The 15941-nt window shown below is 55.9% G+C and overlaps 1 protein-coding gene across 2 annotated transcripts; it reads right to left on the bottom strand.

The window, feature by feature from the left end:
* Positions 1 to 223: 223 nt before the first annotated feature.
* On the bottom strand, positions 224 to 3854 carry tmem187 (transmembrane protein 187). 2 transcript variants are annotated; one of them, XM_078207373.1, is made up of 2 exons: positions 827 to 3854; positions 224 to 778 (listed from the first exon to the last, which is right to left on the bottom strand). In XM_078207373.1, the coding sequence occupies exons 1-2, from the start codon at positions 1628 to 1630 to the stop codon at positions 695 to 697; spliced, it is 888 nt and encodes a 295-aa protein (XP_078063499.1). In that variant the 5' UTR covers positions 1631 to 3854; the 3' UTR covers positions 224 to 694. The 2 variants fall into 2 exon arrangements, with proteins under 2 accessions (XP_078063499.1, XP_078063497.1); XM_078207371.1 differs by having other exon boundaries at positions 224 to 3854.
* Positions 3855 to 15941: the final 12087 nt, after the last annotated feature.

The following is a 15941-nucleotide window of genomic DNA, read 5'->3' as shown; positions in this document are numbered from 1 at the left end:
CGGAAACTTGCTGTTATCCAGCGGAGAGATAGTGGATTAACAAGGGCAGGGGGGAGGGGGGGGGGGGAAAGAGGGGGGTAGGCTGAAAGGTTATGGGGGGGTGAAAAGTTACGGGGAGGGGTGAAAAGGTTACGGGGGGGGGGGGTGAAAGGTTGGGGGGGGGTGAAAGATTAGGGGGGGTGAAAGGTTACGGGGAGGGGGTGAAAGGTTACGGGGAGGGGGTGAAAGGTTACGGGGAGGGGGTGAAAGGTTACGGGGAGGGGGTGAAAGGTTACGGGGAGGGGGTGAAAGGTTACGGGGAGGGGGTGAAAGGTTACGGGGAGGGGGTGAAAGGTTACGGGGAGGGGGTGAAAGGTTACGGGGAGGGGGTGAAAGGTTACGGGGAGGGGGTGAAAGGTTACGGGGAGGGGGTGAAAGGTTACGGGGAGGGGGTGAAAGGTTACGGGGAGGGGGTGAAAGGTTACGGGGGCACGGAAGGGGGCAATCTGGGGTCGAGGTTACAATCAGAAATATAATCAAATGGGACAGCAGCGGGCTGGAGGGGCAGAGTGGCCTCCTCCTTGGTCGGTTTCCATTACCGAGCGGAAAGTTTGCAGCGTCGAGTCCGAAGGAGTCCAACGGAGGGCCCAGGAGGCCGAGGTGCTGGTGGTTTGCTCGATGGAGGGGGATGCCCCAGTCCCCTTGTTGTCCGCCATCACTGGCTCAGGCGCTCCCCCTGCTGGCGGCCCAGGCGCTCCCCCTGCCGGTGGCTCAGGCGCTCCCCCTGCCGGTGGCTCAGGCGCTCCCCCTGCTGGCGGCCCAGGCGCTCCCCCTGCCGGCGGCCCAGGCGCTCCCCCTGCCGGCGGCCCAGGCGCTCCAGGAAGCGGATGCTGAGGTGGATCTGCATGATGTCACAGAGCTTGGACAGGAAGTGGCCGGACAGGGGCTGGGGCAGGAGGCCCCGCGCCGACAGCGGCCACTCCAGCAGCTTGAGGCCCACGAAGCCGGCGCACGAAGCCAGGGCCTGGGCCAGCAGGAGGCGGGAGGCGGGGTCCCCCAGGCGGGCCTGGGCCGCCAGGCCGGCCAGCGCGGCCAGCAGGACGTGGGCGGCCAGCGCCAGCTCGAAGCCGCGGCAGTGGGCCAGCGCCAGGCCGTAGCTGGCCACCGAGGCGGCCTGGGAGGCCAGGGCCAGGCGGCCGGGGGTGGGGGCCCGGGGGAGCAGCAGCGCCGCCCACGCCGGCACCCAGGCGAAGAAGGGCAGCGTGAGCCACTGGTCCAGGGCGGCGCTCCGCTGGCTCTGCGCCGTCAGCCGGGCCCACTGCACCGGCCCGTAGGCCAGCGCCATCCAGGCGAAGACGGCGCGGTGGTAGGCCCAGGCCCGGGCCTCGGGCTCGCCGCGCTCCGCGGGCCGCCGCAGCCAGTAGGCCCCCACCGCCATGTAGCCCAGGTTGACCAGCGAGTTGCAGGGCATGGCCAGCCAGCGGGGCAGCCCGGCCCGCGGCCTCTCGGCGTAGTGTCCGTACCCCAGCTCGGTGCACACCCCGTCGAACAGGCCCGTGGCCAGCGCCGCCACGCACGCCCCCAGCAGCAGCAGGACGTGCAGGAAAGCCTGGGCCCGGGGCCCCAGCCTGGCCGCCGACATCAGCCCCATTCCTCCCGCGGGCTCTGCCCGACCTTCCCGCCTCCCGCTGCTCTTAAAGCTGCAATTACCGTCCACCCGCCCTTAAATACCCAGCCACACACACACACACACCAGGTTTAAAGTCCAACACCCTCTGGTTTGGCCTCTTTTCAAGGTCAAACCAAATAAAACAAACTCCAGTTAAGTCGGGACAAAGTGAAAGGGGGGTCCGCTCCCCACAAGGAGGGGGGGGGGGGGAAACAGCCCGAACAAATATCAAAGGAAACTTAACATCAAATGATAATGTGATTATTCGGGTCGATAACGCAACCCCCTCCCCTCCGGTGCCCGCCGGGCGTCAACCGCGCCCGTGGACACCGCATGCTCCCTCTCCAGGGACACCCGGCCGCGAACCTAGCCGCGGCAGACAGGCCCCCCTCGATCGCCCGCTGCCTGGACCTGTAAGTGGCGCGTTTCGCCAGGAGCAGCTTCAACACGTCTGTTTGGCCTCTTTTTAAGGTCAAACCAAATAAAACAAACTCCAGTTAAGTCAGGACAAAGTGAAAGGGGGCAGCTCCCCAAAAGGAGGGGGGGGGGGAAACAGCCCGAACAAATATCAAAGGAAACTTAAAAACATCAAATGTGATTATTCGGGTCGATAACGCAACCCCAACCCCCCCCTGTGGTGCCCGCCGGGCGTCAACCGTGCCCGTGGACACCGCATGCTCCCTCTCCAGGGACACCTAGCCGCAGCAGAAAGGCCCCCCTCGATCGCCCGCTGCCTGGACCTCTAAGTGGCGCGTTTCGCCAGGAGCAGCTTCAACAGGTTTGTTTGGCCTCTTTTTAAGGTCAAACCACATAAACAAACTCAAGTCAGGACAAAGTGAAAGGGGGGCCGCTCCCCACAAGGAGAGGGGGGGGAAACAGCCCGAACAAATATCAAAGGAAACTTAAAAACATCAAATGTGATTATTCGGGTCGATAACGCAACCCCAACCCCCTGCGGTGCCCACCAGGCGTCAACCGTGCCCGTGGACACCGCATGCTCCCTCTCCAGGGACACCTGGCCTTGAAGATAGCCGCGGTAGAGGGGCAGACTGTCAGGATGGACGGCCCCCTCGATCGCCCGCTGCCTGGACCGGTAAGTGGCGCGTTTCGCCAGGCCCAGGAGCAGCTTCAACAGGTTTGTTTGGCATCGTCTAACTTCCTGCGCTGCCCCTTCACCAGCTGACTTGGAGAGTTGGCTTCACAAACGCGGCATGTGTAGAGGCTCACAGCATGGAAACAGGCCCTTCGGCCCAACTTGTCCATGCCGCCCCCCTTTTTAAAACCCCGAAGCTAATTGCCTGCGTTTGGCCCATATCCCTCTATACCCATCGTACCCATGAGCAGGAATTTCTTCAGCCGGGGAGTGGTGAATCTGTGGAACTCTTTGCCGCAGAAGGCTGTTAAGGCCAGCTCATTGAGTGTCTTTAAGAAAGATAGGTTCTTCATTAATCAGGGGTTATGGGGATAAGAAAAATATCAGCCGTGAATGAGTGGCGGAGGGACTCGAGTGGCATAATTCTGCTCCTATGTTTTATGGTCCTGTAACTGTCTAAACGCTTTTTAAAAGACAAAATTGAACCCACCTCTACTACTGCCTCCGGCAACTTGTTCCAGACACTCACCACCCTCTTATGTGGAAAAAAGTGCCCCTCTGGACCCTTTTGTATCTCCCCTCTCACATTAAACCTATGCCCTCTAGTTTTAGTCTCCCCTACCTTTGGGAAAAGATATTGACTATCTAGCTGATCGATGCCCCTCATTATTTTATAGACCTCTATACAATCACCCCTAAGCCTCCTACGCTCCAGAGAAAAAAGTCCCAGTCTATCCAGCCTCTCCTTATAACTCAAACCATCAAGTCCCAGTAACATCCTAGTAAATCTTTTCTGCACTCTTTCTAGTTTAAGAATATCCTTTCTATAATAGGGTGACCAGAATTGCAAGATCATGGTTGGAATGCGAGTCTTTACAGGTAATCAAGTCTTTAAAGTGCCCTGTATATGAGTCTATGTCTATATATGCCCTGTTTGTGAACCTACCTCCACTCAGCAGCGCTCCCAGAGCTCGTGCTAGCAAATAAACCAAATAATTATCTTGTAAATTGAGTTTGTGTCTTTATATGTCCTGTTTGTGAACACAAGTCCCCACTCACCTGAGGAAGGAGCTTGAGACTCTGAAAGCTTGTGCTGCCAAATAAACCTGTTGGACTTTAACCTGGTGTTGTGGGACTTCTTACTAAGATAAGGTGGCACAGTGGTTAGCACTGCTGCCTCACAGCGTCGGGGACCCGGTTCGATTCCCAGCTTGGGTCACTGTGCGGAGTTTCACGTCCCCGTGTCTGCGTGGGTTTCCTCCCACGCTCCAATGACACGCTGGTTAGGTACATTGGCCGTGCTAAATTCTCCCTCAGTGTACCCGAACAGGTGTGGCAACTAGGGATTTTCACAGTAGCTTCATTGCAGTGTTAATGTAAGCCTACTTGTGACTAATAAATAAACTTTAACTTTAGAAGGGTGGGGGAAGACTAATGGAAGTCTTTAAAATAGTGAAGGGGGTTTCGACAGGGACAACGTAGAGAAGATGTTTCCACTTGTATGTGTGTTTATGGAATCATAGAATCCCTACAGTGCAGAAAGAGGCCATTCGGCCCATCGAGTCTGCACCGACAACAATATCACCCTATTCCTGTAACCCCACACATAACTCTGCTAATCCCCCTGACACTAGGGGCAATTTAGCATAGCCAACCAATCTAACCCGCACATCTTTCAGACTGGGACAAAACTGGAGCACCCGGAGGAAACCCAGGCAGACATGGGGAGAGCGTGCAGACCCCACACAGACAGTGACCCGAGGCTGGAATTGAGTCTGGGTCCCTGGCGCTGTGAGGCAGCAATGCTAACCACCCTGCCAAACTCCTGTGAGAGTGTGTTTGATTTGATTTATTATTATCACATTTATTAGTATACAGTGAAAAGTATTGTTTCTTGCGCGCTATACAGACAAAGCATACCATTCATAGAGAAGGAAAGGAGAGAGTGCAGAATGTAGTGTTACAGTCATAGCTAGGGTGTAGAGAAAGATCAACTTAGTGCGAGGTAGGTCCATTCAAAAGTCTGATGGCAACAGGGAAGAAGCTGTTCTTGAGTCGATTGGTATGTGACCTCAGGCTTTTGTATCTTTTTCCCGATGGAAGAAAGCGGAAGAGAGAATATCCGGGATGCGTGGGTCCTTGATTATGCTGGTTGCTTTTCCGAGGTAGTGGGAAGTGTAGATAGAGTCAATGGATGGGAGGCTGGTTTGCGTGATGGATTGGGCTACATTCACGACCTTTTGTAGTTCCTTGCGGTCTTGGGCAGAGCAGGAGCCATACCAAGCTGTGATACAACCAGAAAGAATGCTTTCTATGTATATTTGTAAAAATTGGTGAGAGTCGTAGCTGACATGCCAAATTTCCTTAGTCTTCTGAGAAAGTAGAGGTGTTGGTGGGGCTTTCTTAACTATAGCATTGGCATGGGGAAACCAGGGCAGGTTGTTGGTGATCTGGACATCTAGAAACTTGAAGCTCTCGACCATTTCTACTTCGTCCCCATTGATGTAGACAGGGTCATGTTCTCCACTATGCTTCCTGAAGTCGATGACTATCTCCTTTGTTTTATTGACATTGAGGGAAAGATTATTGTTGCCGCACCAGTTCACCAGATTCTCTATCTCATTCCTGTTCTCTGTCTCGTCATTGTTTGAGATCCGACCCACTACTGTGGTGTCATCAGTAAACTTGAAAATCGAGTTGGAGGGGAATTTGGCCACAGTCAGAGGTGTACAAGGAGTATAGTAGGGAGCTGAGAACACAGCCTTGTGGGGCACCGGTGTTGAGGATGATCGTGGAGGAGGTGTTATTGCCTATCCTTACTGATTGCAGTCTGTGGATTAGGAAGTTCAGGATCCAGTCACAGAGGGAGGAGCCGAGCCCCAGGACACGGAGTTTGAAGATGAATTTTGGAGGAATAATGTTGAAAGCTGAGCTGTAGTCAATAAATAGGAGTCTGACATGGGTGAGCTTGTTATCTGGATGTTCCAGGATTGAGTGTAGGGCCAGGGAGATGGTGTCTGCTGTGGACCTGTTGCGGCGGTAGGAGAACTGTAGTGGATCCAGGTAGTCCGGGAGGCCGGAATTGATTTGTGCCATGACTAACCTTTCGAAGCACTTCATAATGATGGATGTCAGCCACCGGCTGATAGTCATTAAGGCACGCTGCTTGGTTTTTGGTACCAGGATGATGGTTGTCTTCTTGGAGCAGATAGGGACCTCCGATTGTTATAAAGAGAGGTTGAAGATGTCTGCGAATACTCCCGCCAGCTGGTGAGTGCAGGATTTGAGTGCTCGTCCGGGTCCCCATCCAGGCCAGTCGCTTTCTGTGGGTTGACCTTAGAGAAAGCTGCTCTGATATCTACAATGGTGAGCTCAGATCTAGGTTCACCCAGGGTCTCACTAACCTCTTGCTCAAAACGGGCGTAGCATGCATTGAATTCATCAGGGAGGGGTGAGTTGGAGCCGGCGATTTTACACGATGCCATTCATCTTGTAGCCTGTTATGCCTTGCAGATCTTGCCATAGTCGGCGGGGGTCCCTGTGGCTAGCCTGGGACTCTAGCTTGGTCCGGTACTGTCTTTGGGCATCTTTGATGGATCTCCTGAGATCATACCCGGCTTTCAAGTCGCCTGACTTGAATGCCTCAGACCTGGACTTCAGCAAACAGTGGATATCCCTGTTCATCCATGGTTTCCAGTTGGGAAACACGTGGATTTGCTTCTTTGGCACACAGTTTCTACACACTTACTAATGAAGTAAGGCCGCAGAGTTTTTAAATACTGACCATTCAAAGACGCTAAGTAGTCCCGGAGGAGATAATCCGATTCTTCAGACCAACATTGCAGGACTTTCTTTAACCGATTCTCCCGTTTCAGACTTTGCTTGAGTGAGTGTGCGAGAGAGAGTGAGTGCAATTCTCCGCTGCTGCTGCACTAAGTGTTTTCATGGCCTGCTAGCGCCTCCCAGCGCCGGATTTCCGGCGGTGTCTGTTCCATGTTGGAAATCGGCGGGAGGTGCAGAGACCATTAAAATGGTCATTCAAATGTAATTTAAATGAGATTGGTGGGCCCGGGGCTGAAGTCTCCAGACCCACTAATCATCACCACACACCTCCCCCCACACGCCAGAGAGTTTCACTCCAGTGAGGATTACGGTAGCTCCCCACTAACGGGGAACCAGCGGCCTGACCCCGCTGGAGTGAAGGTGGTGGGGGAGGGGGGGGGTAACCCCAGAGGGTCAAGCGGCAGGAAGGTGGCCCTTTGGACATTGGCACCCTGGCAGTGCCAGCTTGTGCTCCTGGCACTGCCCAAGGGACAAAGTGCCAATACCCAGGGGACACTTTGGCACTGCCCATCGCCATAGGACAGTGCCAGGGAACAGAACCTATTGGGGCAGACCCTAGGAGGTGATGGGTAGGGGTGGAAGGAGGCCAGTAATCGGGGGGGGGGGGGGGGGATATATGTGGGTGTTGCTGTAGATCAGGGCACGCTGGGGGGGGGGGGGGGTCGGGCTGGGCCCAGGAAAGGGGGAGTCAGCAATCGGGGAGTGGGGGCGGAGAACCGGCCAGCAATCAGGTGGCTGTCAGTGCGGGGCCATTGCGCATGCGCTGATCTCAGCACTGATCTCCTTATCTCTAATGTCCAGCCCGTACAACCCTCCCTATCTCTGTAACCTCCTCCAGCCCCTACAACCCTCCCTATCTCTGTAACCTCCTCCAGCCCGTACAACCCTCCCTATCTCTGTAACCTCCTCCAGCCCCTACAACCCTCCCTATCTCTGTAACCTCCTCCAGCCCGTACAACCCTCCCTATTTCTGTAACCTCCTCCAGCCCCTACAACCCTCCCTATCTCTGTAACCTCCTCCAGCCCGTACAACCCTCCCTATCTCTGTTACCTCCTCCAGCCCCTACAACCCTCCCTATCTCTGTTACCTCCTCCAGCCCCTACAACCCTCCCTATCTCTGTTACCTCCTCCAGCCCCTACAACCCTCCCTATCTCTGTAACCTCCTCCAGCCCCTACAACACTCCCTATCTCTGTTACCTCCTCCAGCCCCTACAACCCTCCCTATCTCTGTAACCTCCTCCAGCCCCTACAACACTCCCTATCTCTGTTACCTCCTCCAGCCCCTACAACCCTCCCTATCTCTGTTACCTCCTCCAGCCCCTACTACCCTCCCTATCTCTGTTACCTCCTCCAGCCCCTACTACCCTCCCTATCTCTGTAACCTCCTCCAGCCCGTACAACCCTCCCTATTTCTGTAACCTCCTCCAGCCCCTACACCCTTCCCTATCTCTGTAACCTCCTCCAGCCCCTACTACCCTCCCTATCTCTGTAACCTCCTCCAGCCCTACAACCCTCCCTATCTCTGTTACCTCCTCCAGCCCCTACAACCCTCCCTATCTCTGTTACCTCCTCCAGCCCCTACAACCCTCCCTATCTCTGTAACCTCCTCCAGCCCCTACAACACTCCCTATCTCTGTTACCTCCTCCAGCCCCTACTACCCTCCCTATCTCTGTAACCTCCTCCAGCCCCTACAATCCTCCCTATCTCTGTAACCTCCTCCAGCCCCTACGACCCTCTCTATCTCTGTAACCTCCTCCAGCCCCTACAATCCTCCCTATCTCTGTAACCTCCTCCAGCCCCTACTACCCTCTCTATCTCTGTAACCTCCTCCAGCCCCTGCTACCCTCCCTATCTCTGTAACCTCCTCCAGCCCCTACAACCCTCCCTATCTCTGTCACCTCCTCCAGCCCCTACACCCCTCCCTATCTCTGTTACCTCCTCCAGCCCCTACTACCCTCCCTATCTCTGTAACCTCCTCCAGCCCCTACAACCCTCCCTATCTCTGTAACCTCCTCCAGCCCCTACAACCCTCCCTATCTCTGTAACCTCCTTCAGCCCCTACAACCCTCCCTATCTCTGTAACCTCCTTCAGCCCCTACAACCCTCCCTATCTCTGTAACCTCCTCCAGCCCCTACAACCCTCCCTATCTCTGTAACCTCCTCCAGCCCCTACTACCCTCCCTATCTCTGTAACCTCCTCCAGCCCCTGCTACCCTCCCTATCTCTGTAACCTCCTCCAGCCCCTACAACCCTCCCTATCTCTGTCACCTCCTCCAGCCCCTACACCCCTCCCTATCTCTGTTACCTCCTCCAGCCCCTACTACCCTCCCTATCTCTGTAACCTCCTCCAGCCCCTACAACCCTCCCTATCTCTGTAACCTCCTCCAGCCCCTACAACGCTCCCTATCTCTGTAACCTCCTCCAGCCCCTACAACCCTCCCTATCTCTGTCACCTCCTCCAGCCCCTACTACCCTCCCTATCTCTGTCACCTCCTCCAGCCCCTACTACCCTCCCTATCTCTGTAACCTCCTCCAGCCCCTACAACCCTCCCTATCTCTGTAACCTCCTCCAGCCCCTGTTACCCTCCCTATCTCTGTAACCTCCTCCAGCCCCTACAACCCTCCCTATCTCTGTTACCTCCTCCAGCCCCTACAACCCTCCCTATCTCTGTTACCTCCTCCAGCCCCTACAACCCTCCCTATCTCTGTAACCTCCTCCAGCCCCTACAACACTCCCTATCTCTGTTACCTCCTCCAGCCCCTACAACCCTCCCTATCTCTGTAACCTCCTCCAGCCCCTACAACACTCCCTATCTCTGTTACCTCCTCCAGCCCCTACAACCCTCCCTATCTCTGTTACCTCCTCCAGCCCCTACTACCCTCCCTATCTCTGTTACCTCCTCCAGCCCCTACTACCCTCCCTATCTCTGTAACCTCCTCCAGCCCGTACAACCCTCCCTATTTCTGTAACCTCCTCCAGCCCCTACACCCTTCCCTATCTCTGTAACCTCCTCCAGCCCCTACTACCCTCCCTATCTCTGTAACCTCCTCCAGCCCTACAACCCTCCCTATCTCTGTTAGCTCCTCCAGCCCCTACAACCCTCCCTATCTCTGTTACCTCCTCCAGCCCCTACAACCCTCCCTATCTCTGTAACCTCCTCCAGCCCCTACAACACTCCCTATCTCTGTTACCTCCTCCAGCCCCTACTACCCTCCCTATCTCTGTAACCTCCTCCAGCCCCTACAATCCTCCCTATCTCTGTAACCTCCTCCAGCCCCTACGACCCTCTCTATCTCTGTAACCTCCTCCAGCCCCTACAATCCTCCCTATCTCTGTAACCTCCTCCAGCCCCTACTACCCTCTCTATCTCTGTAACCTCCTCCAGCCCCTGCTACCCTCCCTATCTCTGTAACCTCCTCCAGCCCCTACAACCCTCCCTATCTCTGTCACCTCCTCCAGCCCCTACACCCCTCCCTATCTCTGTTACCTCCTCCAGCCCCTACTACCCTCCCTATCTCTGTAACCTCCTCCAGCCCCTACAACCCTCCCTATCTCTGTAACCTCCTCCAGCCCCTACAACCCTCCCTATCTCTGTAACCTCCTTCAGCCCCTACAACCCTCCCTATCTCTGTAACCTCCTTCAGCCCCTACAACCCTCCCTATCTCTGTAACCTCCTCCAGCCCCTACAACCCTCCCTATCTCTGTAACCTCCTCCAGCCCCTACTACCCTCCCTATCTCTGTAACCTCCTCCAGCCCCTGCTACCCTCCCTATCTCTGTAACCTCCTCCAGCCCCTACAACCCTCCCTATCTCTGTCACCTCCTCCAGCCCCTACACCCCTCCCTATCTCTGTTACCTCCTCCAGCCCCTACTACCCTCCCTATCTCTGTAACCTCCTCCAGCCCCTACAACCCTCCCTATCTCTGTAACCTCCTCCAGCCCCTACAACCCTCCCTATCTCTGTAACCTCCTCCAGCCCCTACAACCCTCCCTATCTCTGTCACCTCCTCCAGCCCCTACTACCCTCCCTATCTCTGTCACCTCCTCCAGCCCCTACTACCCTCCCTATCTCTGTAACCTCCTCCAGCCCCTACAACCCTCCCTATCTCTGTAACCTCCTCCAGCCCCTGTTACCCTCCCTATCTCTGTAACCTCCTCCAGCCCCTACAACCCTCCCTATCTCTGTAACCTCCTCCAGCCCCTACTACCCTCCCTATCTCTGTAACCTCCTCCAGCCCCTGCTACCCTCCCTATCTCTGTAACCTCCTCCAGCCCCTACAACCCTCCCTATCTCTGTAACCTCCTCCAGCCCCTACTACCCTCCCTATCTCTGTAACCTCCTCCAGCCCCTACTACCCTCCCTATCTCTGTAACCTCCTCCAGCCCCTACTACCCTCCCTATCTCTGTAACCTCCTTCAGCCCCTACTACCCTCCCTATCTCTGTAACCTCCTCCAGCCCCTACTACCCTCCCTATCTCTGTAACCTCCTCCAGCCCCTACAACCCTCCCTATCTCTGTAACCTCCTCCAGCCCCTACAACCCTTCCCTATCTCTGTAACCTCCTCCAGCCCCTGCAACCCTCCCTATCTCTGTAACCCCCTCCAGTCCCTACAACCCTTCCCTATCTCTGTAACCTCCTCCAGCCCCTGCAACCCTCCCTATCTCTGTAACCCCCTCCAGTCCCTACACCCTCCCTATCTCTGTAACCTCCTCCAGCCCCTACAACCCTTCCCTATTTCTGTAACCTGCTCCAGCCCCTACAACCCTCCCTATCTCTGTAACCTCCTCCAGCCCCTACAATCCTATCTCTGTAACCTCCTCCAGCCCCTACTACCCTCCCTATCTCTGCAACCTCCTCCAGCCCCTACTACCCTCCCTATCTCTGTAACCTCCTCCAGCCCCTACAATCCTATCTCTGTAACCTCCTCCAGCCCCTATATCCCTCCCTATCTCTGTAACCCCCTCCAGCCCCTACAACACTCCCTATCTCTGTAACCCCTCCCCTACAACTCTCCCTATCTCTGTAACCTCCTCCTGCCCCCAAGAACCCTCCCTATCTCTGTAACCTCCTCCAGCCCCTACAATCCTATCTCTGTAACCTCCTCCAGCCCCTATATCCCTCCCTATCTCTGTAACCCCCTCCAGCCCCTACAACACTCCCTATCTCTGTAACCCCTCCCCCTACAACTCTCCCTATCTCTGTAACCTCCTCCTGCCCCCTACAACCCTCCCTATCTCTGTAATCTCCTCCAGCTCCTACAACCCTCCTTATCTCTGTAACTTCCTCCAGCCCCTACACCCTTCCCTATCTCTGTAATCTCCTCCAGCCCCTACACTCCTCCCTATCTCTGTAACCTCCTTCTGCCCCCTAAAACCCTCCCCATTTCTGTAACCTCCTCCAGCCCCTACTTCCCTCCCTATCTCTGTAACCTCCTCCAGCCCCTACAACCCTCCCTATCTCTGTAACCTCCTCCAGCCCCTACAACCCTCCCTATCTCTGTAACCTCCTCCAGCCCCTACAACCCTCCCTATCTCTGTCACCTCCTCCAGCCCCTACTACCCTCCCTATCTCTGTCACCTCCTCCAGCCCCTACTACCCTCCCTATCTCTGTAACCTCCTCCAGCCCCTACAACCCTCCCTATCTCTGTAACCTCCTCCAGCCCCTACAACCCTCCCTATCTCTGTAACCTCCTCCAGCCCCTACAACCCTCCCTATCTCTGTAACCTCCTCCAGCCCCTACTACCCTCCCTATCTCTGTAACCTCCTCCAGCCCCTGCTACCCTCCCTATCTCTGTAACCTCCTCCAGCCCCTACAACCCTCCCTATCTCTGTAACCTCCTCCAGCCCCTACTACCCTCCCTATCTCTGTAACCTCCTCCAGCCCCTACTACCCTCCCTATCTCTGTAACCTCCTCCAGCCCCTACTACCCTCCCTATCTCTGTAACCTCCTTCAGCCCCTACAACCCTCCCTATCTCTGTAACCCCCTCCAGCCCCGACAACACTCCCTATCTCTGTAACCCCTCCCCCTACAACTCTCCCTATCTCTGTAACCTCCTCCTGCCCCCTACAACCCTCCCTATCTCTGTCACCTCCTCCAGCCCCTACACCCCTCCCTATCTCTGTTACCTCCTCCAGCCCCTACTACCCTCCCTATCTCTGTAACCTCCTCCAGCCCCTACAACCCTCCCTATCTCTGTAACCTCCTCCAGCCCCTACAACCCTCCCTATCTCTGTAACCTCCTCCAGCCCCTACAACCCTCCCTATCTCTGTCACCTCCTCCAGCCCCTACTACCCTCCCTATCTCTGTCACCTCCTCCAGCCCCTACTACCCTCCCTATCTCTGTAACCTCCTCCAGCCCCTACAACCCTCCCTATCTCTGTAACCTCCTCCAGCCCCTGTTACCCTCCCTATCTCTGTAACCTCCTCCAGCCCCTACAACCCTCCCTATCTCTGTAACCTCCTCCAGCCCCTACTACCCTCCCTATCTCTGTAACCTCCTCCAGCCCCTGCTACCCTCCCTATCTCTGTAACCTCCTCCAGCCCCTACAACCCTCCCTATCTCTGTAACCTCCTCCAGCCCCTACTACCCTCCCTATCTCTGTAACCTCCTCCAGCCCCTACTACCCTCCCTATCTCTGTAACCTCCTCCAGCCCCTACTACCCTCCCTATCTCTGTAACCTCCTTCAGCCCCTACTACCCTCCCTATCTCTGTAACCTCCTCCAGCCCCTACTACCCTCCCTATCTCTGTAACCTCCTCCAGCCCCTACAACCCTCCCTATCTCTGTAACCTCCTCCAGCCCCTACAACCCTTCCCTATCTCTGTAACCTCCTCCAGCCCCTGCAACCCTCCCTATCTCTGTAACCCCCTCCAGTCCCTACAACCCTTCCCTATCTCTGTAACCTCCTCCAGCCCCTGCAACCCTCCCTATCTCTGTAACCCCCTCCAGTCCCTACACCCTCCCTATCTCTGTAACCTCCTCCAGCCCCTACAACCCTTCCCTATTTCTGTAACCTCCTCCAGCCCCTACAACCCTCCCTATCTCTGTAACCTCCTCCAGCCCCTACAATCCTATCTCTGTAACCTCCTCCAGCCCCTACTACCCTCCCTATCTCTGCAACCTCCTCCAGCCCCTACTACCCTCCCTATCTCTGTAACCTCCTCCAGCCCCTACAATCCTATCTCTGTAACCTCCTCCAGCCCCTATATCCCTCCCTATCTCTGTAACCCCCTCCAGCCCCTACAACACTCCCTATCTCTGTAACCCCTCCCCTACAACTCTCCCTATCTCTGTAACCTCCTCCTGCCCCCAAGAACCCTCCCTATCTCTGTAACCTCCTCCAGCCCCTACAATCCTATCTCTGTAACCTCCTCCAGCCCCTATATCCCTCCCTATCTCTGTAACCCCCTCCAGCCCCTACAACACTCCCTATCTCTGTAACCCCTCCCCCTACAACTCTCCCTATCTCTGTAACCTCCTCCTGCCCCCTACAACCCTCCCTATCTCTGTAATCTCCTCCAGCTCCTACAACCCTCCTTATCTCTGTAACTTCCTCCAGCCCCTACACCCTTCCCTATCTCTGTAATCTCCTCCAGCCCCTACACTCCTCCCTATCTCTGTAACCTCCTTCTGCCCCCTAAAACCCTCCCCATTTCTGTAACCTCCTCCAGCCCCTACTTCCCTCCCTATCTCTATAACCTCCTCCAGCCCCTACAACCCTCCCTATCTCTGTAACCCCCTCCAGCCCCGACAACACTCCCTATCTCTGTAACCCCTCCCCCTACAACTCTCCCTATCTCTGTAACCTCCTCCTGCCCCCTACAACCCTCCCTATCTCTGTCACCTCCTCCAGCCCCTACACCCCTCCCTATCTCTGTTATCTCCTCCAGCCCCTACTACCCTCCCTATCTCTGTAACCTCCTCCAGCCCCTACAACCCTCCCTATCTCTGTAACCTCCTCCAGCCCCTACAACCCTCCCTATCTCTGTAACCTCCTCCAGCCCCTACAACCCTCCCTATCTCTGTCACCTCCTCCAGCCCCTACTACCCTCCCTATCTCTGTCACCTCCTCCAGCCCCTACTACCCTCCCTATCTCTGTAACCTCCTCCAGCCCCTACAACCCTCCCTATCTCTGTAACCTCCTCCAGCCCCTACAACCCTCCCTATCTCTGTAACCTCCTCCAGCCCCTACAACCCTCCCTATCTCTGTAACCTCCTCCAGCCCCTACTACCCTCCCTATCTCTGTAACCTCCTCCAGCCCCTGCTACCCTCCCTATCTCTGTAACCTCCTCCAGCCCCTACAACCCTCCCTATCTCTGTAACCTCCTCCAGCCCCTACTACCCTCCCTATCTCTGTAACCTCCTCCAGCCCCTACTACCCTCCCTATCTCTGTAACCTCCTCCAGCCCCTACTACCCTCCCTATCTCTGTAACCTCCTTCAGCCCCTACTACCCTCCCTATCTCTGTAACCTCCTCCAGCCCCTACTACCCTCCCTATCTCTGTAACCTCCTCCAGCCCCTACAACCCTCCCTATCTCTGTAACCTCCTCCAGCCCCTACAACCCTTCCCTATCTCTGTAACCTCCTCCAGCCCCTGCAACCCTCCCTATCTCTGTAACCCCCTCCAGTCCCTACAACCCTTCCCTATCTCTGTAACCTCCTCCAGCCCCTGCAACCCTCCCTATCTCTGTAACCCCCTCCAGTCCCTACACCCTCCCTATCTCTGTAACCTCCTCCAGCCCCTACAACCCTTCCCTATTTCTGTAACCTCCTCCAGCCCCTACAACCCTCCCTATCTCTGTAACCTCCTCCAGCCCCTACAATCCTATCTCTGTAACCTCCTCCAGCCCCTACTACCCTCCCTATCTCTGCAACCTCCTCCAGCCCCTACTACCCTCCCTATCTCTGTAACCTCCTCCAGCCCCTACAATCCTATCTCTGTAACCTCCTCCAGCCCCTATATCCCTCCCTATCTCTGTAACCCCCTCCAGCCCCTACAACACTCCCTATCTCTGTAACCCCTCCCCTACAACTCTCCCTATCTCTGTAACCTCCTCCTGCCCCCAAGAACCCTCCCTATCTCTGTAACCTCCTCCAGCCCCTACAATCCTATCTCTGTAACCTCCTCCAGCCCCTACTACCCTCCCTATCTCTGTAACCTCCTCCAGCCCCTACAACCCTCCCTATCTCTGTAACCTCCTCCAGCCCCTACAACCCTTCCCTATCTCTGTAACCTCCTCCAGCCCCTGCAACCCTCCCTATCTCTGTAACCCCCTCCAGTCCCTACAACCCTTCCCTATCTCTGTAACCTCCTCCAGCCCCTGCAACCCTCCCTATCTCTG

The sequence above is a fragment of the Mustelus asterias genome, unplaced genomic scaffold (genome assembly GCF_964213995.1).
Source record: "Mustelus asterias unplaced genomic scaffold, sMusAst1.hap1.1 HAP1_SCAFFOLD_2256, whole genome shotgun sequence".
NCBI lineage: Eukaryota > Metazoa > Chordata > Chondrichthyes > Carcharhiniformes > Triakidae > Mustelus > Mustelus asterias.
This window is presented reverse-complemented; position numbering and strand designations above follow the sequence as displayed.